Below are 12,563 nucleotides of genomic sequence, written 5' to 3'. Positions count from 1 at the left end.
CAAAATCAAGTCAATTTTATCTATAATCAAGTCAATTTATAGGGATAAAATTGATTTGATCTTGAAAGTTGAAGAATAAAATTGACATAGTTAATAAGTGATAGACCTTGATTTTGATAGTTAAAAGATGAAATCTAAACAATTAAATGTATAGGGACGAAAACTAAAACTTTGACAAATATAGAGGTACCAAATTGATAGTTTGACAATTAAAATACCACTCTAATTAAAACTCAATCATAAAAAGTTTAAAGAAATTTAACAGGAGTTTCATCGTTTATTCTATAATCAATTGTAATATTTTGTTTTTAATAAAAAGTTGGTCATATGCTATGTGCATTTGTCATATAACTTAAAATAATTATATTCTTTTTTATTATCTATTTTATTATTTATTTTAATTATATTGCTGAAATATTTTCTTTAACCATATATAATTCTTAATCATCCATATGGAATTAGTTACATAAAAGCACAAATGACATTTATACTTTACCTCAAAATGACTAATTTAATTACAATTGTGAATCTTTATAGTTGTTAATAAAGCCTAAATTTAATCAATGTGCACAATGTACATAGGACTTTGCACATACTCACACAAAACACACTCAGTAAATAATGAATATGCAATCAATCAATCAATCAATTTGGCAATTACAATAAATAATACTGTTAAAATATGTTAGTTGAAACTAATTATAGCTTGCTATCTTTTTATTATTATTAATATTATTATTAAAAGAATCAAATACTATATCCACTTCTATAAATTACCTAACATAATTTTTTATTTATTAATACTTTTTTTTGGAGAAACAGCTTGGCATTGCATTAATCAAATTGCTGGTATCAATATCCAGAGGAACATTTTCTATTCAAATTAAAGCAAAAAAGAAAATCTTACTCTCCTAGTTAAGGCATATATTACAGTATTATCTTGCTTGTTGAGAGAAGGAAAAACTCTAACCAAAGTTTACAAAAGATAGCGTGTCTTTACCAAATGACCAAAAGCAAAATGAAATATATCACCACAACGTAAAGCATTGATGACGATTTCGGTGAAAAACATGTCACATGGGCAACTAAATGATGATTTATTAATACTTAATAGTTAAATATGTATCACTATTTTTTTAATCAAAATCTCCTAGCATGGATTAATGACTAATTATAAAATTATAATGGGATATTTTACATGTCCTTTTGTTTTTTACCCCCATATTATCCCATTCAGGCTTCAAGCCAGCCTTTAATTCAACCTTGGTAGATATTGGGCGATTGTCAAAAGGTACCCCAGCTGAAGTTCCGCTGCTCATTGTTGCAAACTCTGTTTCATTGTCTTTTTCGGTCAATCATAAGCCCATTGGACCTAAACCTACCCAATAATAAAAAAGGTTGATTTGGGTTTTTGCTTTTTGTTTTTGGGTGTGTTTTCCCTTTACTTTTCCTTTGGGTACTGTTAGCTAGCCCCCTCCACATTGCTAACCCAGTAACATGGTTCTGTGTATCTGTTGAGTGGATATAGAAGCTAAGAAGATAATCTTAACCATCTAACATATTTCATTCTAATGGAAATCCATCTCATACTTGAAACATTTATGGCTAATATTAATGCTGTAGTTGATGCTCAGATGGAATACCTGTTGAGTAAATTGTGAACATAATTGGACTTATAGCATTGCACTGACCCAAAGCATAGTAAAATTCAGCCAATGCTCTCATATCTTAGGCTCAATCTCAGATTACCTCTTTCATTTAAAATATTCTTTTGTGGGATAATAATTAATAATCAAGGAAGAGCAACTTCACATAATATCTGTTATCAATGTACACATTAGTCATGAGAAAATGTTATGTAGCCCCGTTATTGTTATACAAATTACAAAGTATAATCTGAAAGAAATGAAAGTGTGCATTAAAGAAAGTTTTGGAAAAAATATTATTGCTCTAGTGTAAACAGACTCTACCAAATTTCAATCAACCAATTTTGAGAATCCAATTCATATTTCATACTCAGACTCAGACAATTTCATTTCAGAGACCCTTGATCTCAAAGAATTAACAATTCAGGAAAGTTATTACTTGTTAACCATCATCGAGCTTCTATGCCTGAAAATGTAGCATCATTCAAAGTATATTGTGGACTAGGTAAATTTGAGTAACTTGTATGAGTGGAAAATGCTGGTTCTTTGGGAGCAGGCAAATTTGTAATATTATTGCTTAGCATAGAAATCATATCTGACATTGTAGGTCTATCTCCTGGATGCGCTTGCACACACAAGAGACCAATCTGAATGCATAGCATAAATTGGCTTATCGAACATGAGTTAGATAATGTTGGATCCATCAACTCCGAGCCTTTTCCTTCTTTCCACAAATCCCAAGCCTTCAAACATTTCAAGTTGTTAGAAAGAGGAGAAAGGTGGGTTAATTTAGCTTAATACTAATAAAAAATGGTATATAAAAGAATTAAACCATAAACTGAGTGTTCAGAATGTTGTTTTTACGTAGTTACTTACATATCCTAGTAGGTTCAAAGACCTATCTGAATGGCAAAAGGTTACATTTTTCCTGCCACTAATGATCTCCAATATAATGACTCCAAAGCTAAACACATCAGATTTTGTAGAGAAATGACCATGCACAACATACTCAGGAGACATATAACCACTGTTTCAAAAAGTGACACAAGTGATTAGTGATAAAAATGAAATGTATGCACATGTGCAAGTAAGTAGCTATGCCTAGGCATGAACAAGAATATGTTAATGAATGCACTTAGCTCATGCTTAAAGAACAAGCAATCACTTACTATGTCCCGACAACCCTATTTGTTTTTGCCCGAACTTCATCCTCTCCAAAAATCCTTGCCATGCCAAAGTCTGATATTTTGGGATTCATATGAGCATCCAACAATATATTGCTGGTCTTTAAATCACGATGAATGATCCTAAATCTCGAGTACTTGTGAAGATAAAGAAGCCCTTGAGCTATCCCTTCAATGATAAAAACACGATTCTTCCAATCCAAAAGCATTTTCTTTGTAGGATCTGGTTCAAATTTTAAATTTAAACTCACGCTCAGATAAAAATGCACAAAGATGGAAATAAAACAAGGCCATCACATACCAAAAAGGAAGGAATCCAAGCTGTTGTTGGCCATGTACTCATAGATCAAAATTTTTTCTTCTTTTTCAATGCAACAACCCAAAAGTCTAACAAGATTCCTGTGTTGGAGCTTTGAGATCAACTGAACCTCATTTTTGAACTCCTCCAATCCTTGTCCTGACTTTTTAGAAAGTCTTTTCACAGCAATTTCATGCCCTAGCAACACACCCTGCAGAACCTCAATTTACTGCTAGTTATTTTCTTTATAATAAAAAAAATGGTAAATTTTTTATTTGTACTCTACATATGAGATATAGCAATGTAAACTACAGCAATTAGTGACTAGAATGAGTTTCATGTCCATGTATCTAATTAGTAATTGCATTGGTCCTGCCATAGACTAGTCATTCACACTGATGCTTACAAACATTTTTTGGCGGTTGCCAATGCTTATGAAACTTTAGCCTTATGCTTTTATACAAAATTTTGCTAAAAGTAAACAAGCTATGTATTAAGTCTTTATTAAATACTTCGTTTACAAAATGAAAGTTTCTATTGTCATTTACATTCTTCACTGAGAAATCAATGAAAAGAAATCACTCTTGGAAGTCATTCTATATGGAATTACCTTGTAAACAGGCCCAAAACCACCCTCACCAAGCTTGTTTTCGTCAGAGAAGTTATTTGTAGCTGTTGCCATGCAAGAAAAACTGAGTAGTGGCAGTTCATGATCCTTCTTTCGATTATATCTGTCTTCAGGTTTATCTTCGTCAAATTCTGCTACATTAGAGCCAATTTGAAAAAGGAACCGTTCCAGACTTCTTCTCATGCTGTCTTCGTTCCCCTTCCCTCCTGCTTTGTGAAGGAGAAAAGTGAAAAGTTAAATTTGCTTGAAGTAAAATAATATAAATATATGGAAACTTTATATCATGAATATGGTACCTCTACAACCTTGCTTTCTCCATTGTATGTAACAAATTAAGGCAACTATAATAGGTACTAGTAAAGAAACAACTGGAATTATGACTAGCAACCTCAGCCTCCTGCTGTTCTGTTCACCTGAAAATAATTTCGAGAGTCTCATTTTTCTGCACATTGACATTTAGATTCTACAAAACGCTAAACATTTTCAGCATTAATTTGGTTGGTGTAAAATTCTAGCGTTAAGACTGTCAGATGAATGAGATGTTAAATCAAACAATGTCACCAAAATTGAAAATCCTGCACCAATTAATGATACCTTTAAATCAAATCCATGTTGTAACATGTTATCTAGATGTTATAGATTATTGAGTAACAAGGCAAGCTGATAGGCCCAGTGAAATTAATCATGCAGCAGGTAGCTTCCCTTTTTGCTCATAAAAATCTATAACATTTTGATTTCCATCAAAACGCATGTTCAAAATATTTCAAGTACAATAAGGCTTACCAGATTCTAAAGCAGTAACTGTATCACCAGGTTTTGGTAAAATATCCCCACGAACATATATTATGGACTTCCCTACACCAATGATTCCCAAAAGAGCTCTTTTATCCCCATAATAAAATTCACATCCTGTACCATCACCACGAAAAGAAGCAAACGCAGTACAAGAACAATTTCCCCTGCACAATATCTCACAGTCACTAGGACCCAAATGAGCTGAATCACTTATAACTATTGAATTTGGCATGGACCCTTTGATTTCAGAGAATTTATCTCCATCTTGGCACAAGGACGGCCTCACTATGTAACAATCAGTGGCATCGCTTACTGTAGTATTTTCACAAATTGAACGATTCACCATTGAAATCTTTTGTCCCAACATTTTGTACTCCTGAATTTGCCCAGTTGAGGACATCACAAACCATGAAGAAGTATAATTCTCTCTAGTATTAAAAGTAATGTAAACCTCATCTGGTTTTGACACAAAGCTAAAATTGTAGTCCTCTGACGAACTCTCAATCATAAATTTCAACCTCTGGCCATCCCAAAACGCAATTTGCCGTGAAACCCCATTCCTATGCCAAACCTTTAGTTGTGTTCTATTATTTGAATCAAGACCAAGAGCAAAAGAGCCTGTGGCAGGAACCGACAGACTTTGCCATGAGACAAGAAACTGTTCTCTCAAATGTTGTGTGCCTAAGTTGAACCATCCAAGTCTCATTCCGGGCAACAATGTGTCAGATGGATAATCAAAACTCTGCCAAACAATGTTATCTCCATCTTCAAGACGAAGGTTACCAGAATCAAGAAGTGTGGAGCTTGTGTTTGTAGTTGTGGCAAGCATTCCAGAGTTGACAATTATGGGAATCTGCCTTCTGTCAACAATCACTAAATTTCCATCATATCTTATAGAGAGGACTCCAGAAGAGTCTAAAATGGGATTTTCACGGTTTGCAACCCAGACTGGCTTCTTGTTTGGGTCGTTCTTGAACCAAATTCCCAAGTAGTGGTTGCTTGAGGAGGAGCTGCTGATGCTGAAGAAGCCTAATTCAAAGACCCCATTTGAAGAAACTAAGGTCTTAGCCTCTCTGAGGTCCTCTCCTGGTTTAAGGGCGTCTTTTGCTTGAGATAGAGATAACAGAAAGCAACAGTGGAAAACTGATATGATTAACAAAGAAGTTGCACTTTTGGCCATTGAACTTTGAAGGAAGGGTTCAAGGCTGAGAAACGCAGAGCTCTCTGTCTGTCTGTCTATATTTCCATATATATAAAATATATAGAAAGCTTAGACTAATGGAAACTCAATGGAAGAGAGGGATATCATATCAGTGAAGGAGAATGTCAATATTGGCAGGAAGAGACTTGAGAGAGAGGCAGAGAAGGAATGGCATCGTTGGCGGCTATTCCTTTATCATGTATGATATCCCTCTACTCTAGCTCCTCTCGCATTTTACTACTAGTAGTTTGTCACAATTTGGTTCAGAGAGAGATTCTATGGAATGGACTTTCATGGATGTCAGTTCTATTTTTAGGACAAAACAAGTTTCTTATTCTTTGATTCTTTACTTTGGAATCTGTAGTCATTGGTTACAGACACATGATATTAAAACTCTGAAAGTATAAGTCTGGCCTCCAAAACTCCATAGTCCAAAGAGTGTAGCAATCCTCTTGGTCAAAATATATCTGGTTGTTAAATTAAATTAAATTATAATATTATTCAAAACCCAAATTCAACAAATTTGACATACGGAACATTCAATAGTGAGCTCTATTGTATCGCTAAAATTAATATTTATTAGTCAAAATAGAAATTATTGATTACTAATAAACTATCTCATTCAACTAAAAAAATCCATGAATTTGGTATTAAAAGATCCATGGTGAGACATAAAAAAGGTCAAATGGAACGACTTGCATCACTCATGTCATTCTCGTTCGTGACTTTGACTCAATCAAACATAGTTTGAGGAGCCAATGGGGAAAAATTCTGGTGCCACACCTAATTACACAACTTCGCCCACAACTTGCCACATGGCGAGTTGTGGTTGATGGAGGGATGTCCCCACATGGATCAACCATCACCCCTCCACCAACCACAACTCGTCACATGAGCGAGTTATGGGTAAAGTTGTGTAATAGGGTGTGACACCAGAATTTCTTAGCCAATGAGAGATGCGGTTGGTAAAAATAAAAAAAAAAAAGGAAAAAAAAGGAGCAATGTGTACAGTAGCATTTATTGATGGGTCCCTAAGAACATATTTGCCCACGTGGAAGACCCTTTCTCGTGGTTTTGTGAAAAGTCATTAGTCATTATGAAATTGATCTTTTTAGACCCAAAAAAAAAAAAAAAAAAAATACTAAGATCACAATTTGTGTCATAACTATCCCATATGGTTGATTTTGAGTAGTGGCTAAAAAATTGTAAATCCATATGAATATAATAACGGTCTGTCATAATTTGTCACTCTATCATGTAATATAGTTGTGAAAAAATATGGCTAAGTTTGTAGTCTTAGAATAACTCTTTTTAGTATTAGGTTGTCTCATTGTACTTCAAAAAGTCAAATCCTATTTTTGGGTCAAGCCCATGAAAGAGAATTATGAATAAGGCCTTTTTTTTTCCCCAATTCATCCTATAGGCAAAGGGGCAAAAGCCCAACAAATGCCTATATTAAAGTAAGAAATAAAGCCCGAAAATAAGTACATTAAAGTTACAAGGCACTTTGATATCTACAAAGGTAAAGGTGTCGATACAGACTCACATCAGCTGTGAGTATAAACTACGCTATAAAGAATGGAGTCTTAAACTATGAATCAAGACTGCACTAAGGAACAAGAAAGCTTGACTAAGTAAAGAAATCAAGGAAGGAAGTTTCTTCTCTAATAGCCCCTTTGAATAGGAGAGGAGGGCAGAGGCACTATAATGTTCTTGATAATTAATTTATTATTAAAGTACCACCAAATTGAAATGGATAGAATCTATTTTAGGTTTAAATTTGTCATATTTAACCTAAACCATGAAACTAATTCATTTAAAATGGAGAGAATCATTTTCCAATCCATTAGTTATGCATGATTAGCCGATAAATGAGAGCTATGTTTTAAAGCCTAGACCGGCCAGTCGAACTAGGAACTGGAAGCCCAATCCACAAAAAAATGCCTAAAATCAAGAAAATCGGGGACCGCAGGCAAATTCGGTTTTTGTTCCGGTCCGATTTTTAAAACCATGGTTGAGAGTTAACAGCCTAAATTAAACAAATTTTAGCTTTTTGTCTCAATTTTTTTAAAAAGAAAAAAAAAGTAATATTAAAAAAAAAAATCTATTGTCACATGTTTAGTATAAAAGGCTACAAAAAAAAAATTATATTTTGATAAGCACTACCAAAAATTACACTAAGAATATTAACTAAAAATTCTGACTGCTGGCAGAAATTTCAGTCTTTGGTTATTCTCAGTGATAGAGGCTAACTATAAATGACCTCCAAAATCATAGTCAATAGTCAATTGCAGAAAATTTAAGGCACTAGAAAGAAGTCTAGAACTACAAGTGGACCACTACAGGCGAAGACATCCATCTTGGGATGGCCCTTCAGAGAAAAAAAAAATTCTTAATCTATTAAAGGTGTTGCTGCTGCATATTATTTTTGTATGAATTACATGTTCAATAATAATCCATTAAAAAAATGTTCAATAATTTCGAGAATTGATCAATCGGGGTTGGTGCATGTTGCTCTTACTTTCATGAAAGCTATGGTTGATTTGATTGGCCAAGGTTGACTGCAGTCATATAATCCTTGCGCTGTTAAGTTTCTTAACAGAACATGTCATTTTTGTACTGAAAAGTCTGAAATAGAAAATATACCTTTATCTGATGTTTGGCATTATAGGCTGGTGAAATAACCCACCTGAATTATGTCCTTGTGGTCTAAGGCAATGAACTCCTTTTAAAGTTTGTTGAGTCTAAATGCTATTAATCTAAAATCTAGCGCATTAACAAGCTTTCATTCTTGGATTTGATATAGGTTCCAATCAGGATTATAATTATTTTGCTAGAATTGCCATATAAGTAATAATAAAATCTTAACCATAAGGAATTTTCACAAGTGAATCTTCATTGAGGTTTACTTAAAAGATGGATTGTCTGAAAATATGGACAATGTTCTGCAGTGATGTAGAAAGAGTTGATATTGATATAATAAAGAATTCTATAAAATACATGGGAAATCTTCATGATTACAAAAGGAACAATATAATTCCACAAATAGCTGTATAAGTTATTGATTTTTGTTTTTTGTTTTTTTTGCTTTCCTTATCCTTTTCTACTTCTTCACTTATGGTTGGGTTGTGCTACAGAATAGAAGAGCAATTATCTAGCCTCCATTGATGAAAATGTTACAAAATTTTGAGAAGCTTTTTGCATTCCTGTTGGTAAATCAACATTTAGAAGGGTAGAGAAGGCAGGTTGTTTTGGAGTAGGCAAAGTCACTCCACTGCTGAGCATCAAAACAATATCTGACATGGTTGGCCTATCTTCTGCCTTTTCCTGAACACATAAGAGGCCCACCTGAATGCATAGCATAAGCTCATTCAATGGACATGAATCAGTCAATGTTGGATCCATCAACTCTACGCATCGCCCATCTTTCCATAGATCCCAAGCCTTAAAAGGTTCCATATGTAACTTCAAAATCAGTACTCAGAAGGCATGTGATAAAAAATATTCAGGAACAAAGTCTAATGTGATCACTTACATATCCTAGCAAGTTCAAAGAGCTATCTGATTGACAGAAAGTTGTGCTTTTCCTGCCACTCACAATCTCTAACAGAATGACTCCAAAGCTGAATACATCAGATTTTGTAGAGAAAAAGCCATGCACTGCATACTCAGGAGACATATAACCACTGCTTACAAAGTACAATAAATTAGTTAGCTGTCTGCCGAGGATACATATGAATGCAAGCATGATGTTATCTAATTGTGTTCCCTTATTTCATGTTTATAAAATTGACAGGACTTACTATGTTCCAACAACCCTTTTTGTTTTTGCTCGATCATCATTCTCAAAAAAAATTCTTGCCATGCCAAAATCTGATATTTTGGGATTCATATAAGCATCCAACAATATATTGCTAGTTTTCAGATCTCGGTGAATGATTCTTAAGCTTGAGTACCTATGAAGGTAGAGAAGCCCTTGAGCGATCCCTTCAATGATGTCAACACGCTTTTTCCAATCTAGTGACATTTGTCTTGTTGGATCTGCATTACTTGTATATTCAACCATCTGAATGCATTAACAAACTAAAGAAAAAGAAACAGATATGGTTCTAGATGAGTTTACAAACCAAAAATGAAATAATCCAAGCTTTTGTTGGCCATGTATTCATATATTAATATCTTTTCTTCTCGTTCAAGGCAACAACCCAAAACCTTAACAAGATTCCTGTGTTGGAGCTTAGAAATCAATTTCACCTCATTTTTGAATTCCTCTAATCCTTGTCCAGAACTTTTAGATAGTCTTTTGACTGCAATTTCATGTCCTCGTAACTCACCCTGAAACAGAATTTAGATGCTAGTTATTTCTTATAAAACTGACAATTTTATCAGATATATGAGTAGCCTATAAAGCTAGGCCTATTTATTCAGCTTGTTGGTTTCATGATATAGATGTTACTAACCATTTTATTCTCAGGAAATGCTACTAAAATCATAACCCACTGGAAAGAAAGGCATTCATTTCTATGAGATATAGTAGTCATTAAGAAAATGTGAATGAGATCATCTGGTATATCAGCTGCATTTATAATTTTATCTTCTTTTGTGTGATCAAAGCAATCTTATTATTTGTTTGGCATAAAAATCAACTCATACCTTATAAACAGGCCCAAAACCACCTTCTCCTAGCTTATTGGCAGCTGAGAAATTGTCAGTGGCAGCTGCTATACAAGAAAAGCTGAGGAGAGGCAATTCATGATCCTTCTTCCTGCCGAGTTCAATATAATTTGTAGCATTTTCATTATTAGTTAACTGCAATAGTAGCAACTCCACACTGTCTCTTATGCGGCATTGTCTCCCATTTGCGCCTGTTAATATGAACAAGTAATTACACGCAACATCATGTGGCTAAATAAACTGCATTGGCCAATGTAGAGAGATTACCTAAATAGTCACACTTTCTCCATCGTAAATAACACAGAAATAGCATCAAAATGATCAATATCAAGGAGACAACTGGAGCTATGACCAACACCAGCTTCCTCTTCCTTTGAAGATCTGAGAAACAAAAAGAATCCCTATCAACTTATGCATTGACAATAAAAATTTGTCTGCATCTTATAAACTAAGATCAGTCAACACTCTCATTATGAATAATACATAGTTCTGAGAAAGGCTGAAAAATAAATGATAGGCAATTTGGAAGCAATTAGAGAGGACAAGAGCCATGAACAGTAGAAAGTTATTGTAAATTTAATGAGATAAAAGTCAATTAACCACACTAGATTCATTAACTGATTACAATTAGCCTCTAACAATCTCAATTTTAGACTAATTATAGAAAGCTTACCAGATTCAGGAGCATCATCTCGCACATAAACAGTGTTGTTTCCTCTCTCTATCATGTTTAGAAGATCACTTTTATCTCCGTAATAAAGTTCACAACCGGTTCCATCATCATGGAGAGAAGCATAAGCAGTACATGAACAATTGCTGCTGCAAATTAGCTCACAATCACTCAGACCCGTATGAATGGACCAATTTATCACCATTGAATTTGGCATCAACCCTCTTATCTCTGAGAAATTACCTCCCTCCTCACACTTTGATGGCTTCATTACCAAACAGTCAGTTGATTTGCTCACCTGTGTGTCATCACATAGTGAATGATTCACAACTGAAATGTCCTGCCCATCCATCTTGAACTCATTAATATACCCATTTGAAGCTAAAACAAACCATGAAAAGTAACTTCCCTTATTATTGAAAGTAAGATAAACCTCCTTGCTATTTGAGAAAAAGCTGAAATTGTAACCATCCAATGGATTCTGGAAAAAGAATCTGAATGTATGACCATCCCAGAAACCAATCTGCTGATAAGAATCATCTCTGCGCCATACATTGAATGTGGACAATGTAATTGAATCCAGGCCTAGAGAAAAAGGACCATTACCTGGGACAGATGGGCTTAACCATGAAACTAGAAATGTTTTCATAACATGATCTGTGCCTATGTCAAACCACCCCAATTTCATTCCTGGTAGAAATGTGTCAGTTGGATAATGAAAACTCTGCCATATAATCTTTTCTCCTTCCATAAGAATCAGATTTCCAGAATCAAGAATCTTTGCACTTGTTTTGCTACTTGTTGCAAGTTGTCCATAATTCACAATTCTGGGAATTGGCCCTCTACCACTGATCACTAAGTTGCCATCATACCTTATGCTGAGAACCCCCGGGGAACCCATGAGGGGAGCATCTGTATTTGAAACCCAAATAGCTTTCTTGTTCTTGTCATTCGTGAACCAAATTCCAAGATATTCATTGCTGGACTCACTAGAGCCAAAGAAACCTAACTCAAACACCCCACTAGCAGAAACTAAGGTTTCAGTGCCATACAAGTTCTCCCCAGGCCTAAGAGTGTCTAGTGCAAGAGATAAGCAGACAAAGAAACAGAAGAAGATACCAAGAAAAACAAAAAATGCTTTGGATATTCTCATCTTAGAAGTATAAAAGATAGGCAGCAAATGTAAGATGGGGACCAAAATGTTCACAGCCTAAGTTACCATTCACGAGCTTTCTTGGAGCACTGGTTTAAGAAATGGAAGTCAAATAAAAACTCAGTAACGTGTTCAAATGCTGCGCTTAAATCATTAAAATATTATGGAAGCAACCTGAATTGCAGTGCTAATTCTAGAGATGCAAAATTTCTCTCAACATTTTATACAACTTATTAAAGTGATTAGTTGTAAATACTAAATAGAGTAACATTGACTTCTTATAGGTTTATCACTAACACCACTTTTATCCTGCA

The 12,563-nt window shown here is 34.4% G+C and overlaps 1 protein-coding gene across 1 annotated transcript; it reads right to left on the bottom strand.

The window, feature by feature from the left end:
• Positions 1 to 2,052: 2,052 nt before the first annotated feature.
• On the bottom strand, positions 2,053 to 12,294 carry LOC115973437 (G-type lectin S-receptor-like serine/threonine-protein kinase CES101). The gene is made up of 14 exons (XM_031093702.1): positions 11,100 to 12,294; positions 10,694 to 10,807; positions 10,406 to 10,617; positions 9,880 to 10,087; positions 9,556 to 9,793; positions 9,288 to 9,438; positions 8,905 to 9,196; positions 4,567 to 5,787; positions 4,062 to 4,169; positions 3,739 to 3,944; positions 3,132 to 3,339; positions 2,816 to 3,053; positions 2,523 to 2,673; positions 2,053 to 2,389 (listed from the first exon to the last, which is right to left on the bottom strand). Exons 1-14 carry the CDS (start codon positions 12,247 to 12,249, stop codon positions 2,096 to 2,098), a joined length of 4,791 nt encoding a protein of 1,596 aa, XP_030949562.1. The 5' UTR covers positions 12,250 to 12,294; the 3' UTR covers positions 2,053 to 2,095.
• Between the last annotated feature and the right edge of the window lie 269 nt (positions 12,295 to 12,563).

The sequence above is a fragment of the Quercus lobata genome, chromosome 2, assembly GCF_001633185.2.
Source record: "Quercus lobata isolate SW786 chromosome 2, ValleyOak3.0 Primary Assembly, whole genome shotgun sequence".
NCBI lineage: Eukaryota > Viridiplantae > Streptophyta > Magnoliopsida > Fagales > Fagaceae > Quercus > Quercus lobata.
Note: the sequence above shows the minus strand (reverse complement) of the source record. Positions and strands in the feature narration are given on the sequence as shown.

What these genes read in the sequence shown, in the direction of transcription:
- LOC115973437 (XM_031093702.1), bottom strand. Translation starts at nt 12,249, where the DNA reads ATGAGAATATCCAAAGCATTTTTTGTTTTTCTTGGTATCTTCTTCTGT. An exon ending in AGATGATGCTCCTGAATCTG is followed by an intron (nt 10,808 to 11,099) that starts GTAAGCTTTCTA and finishes TTTGTTTCTCAG; the next exon opens with ATCTTCAAAGGAAGAGGAAG. An exon ending in TTCATCAATGGAGGCTAGAT is followed by an intron (nt 5,788 to 8,904) that starts AATTGCTCTTCT and finishes ATGGAAATATAG; the next exon opens with ACAGACAGACAGAGAGCTCT.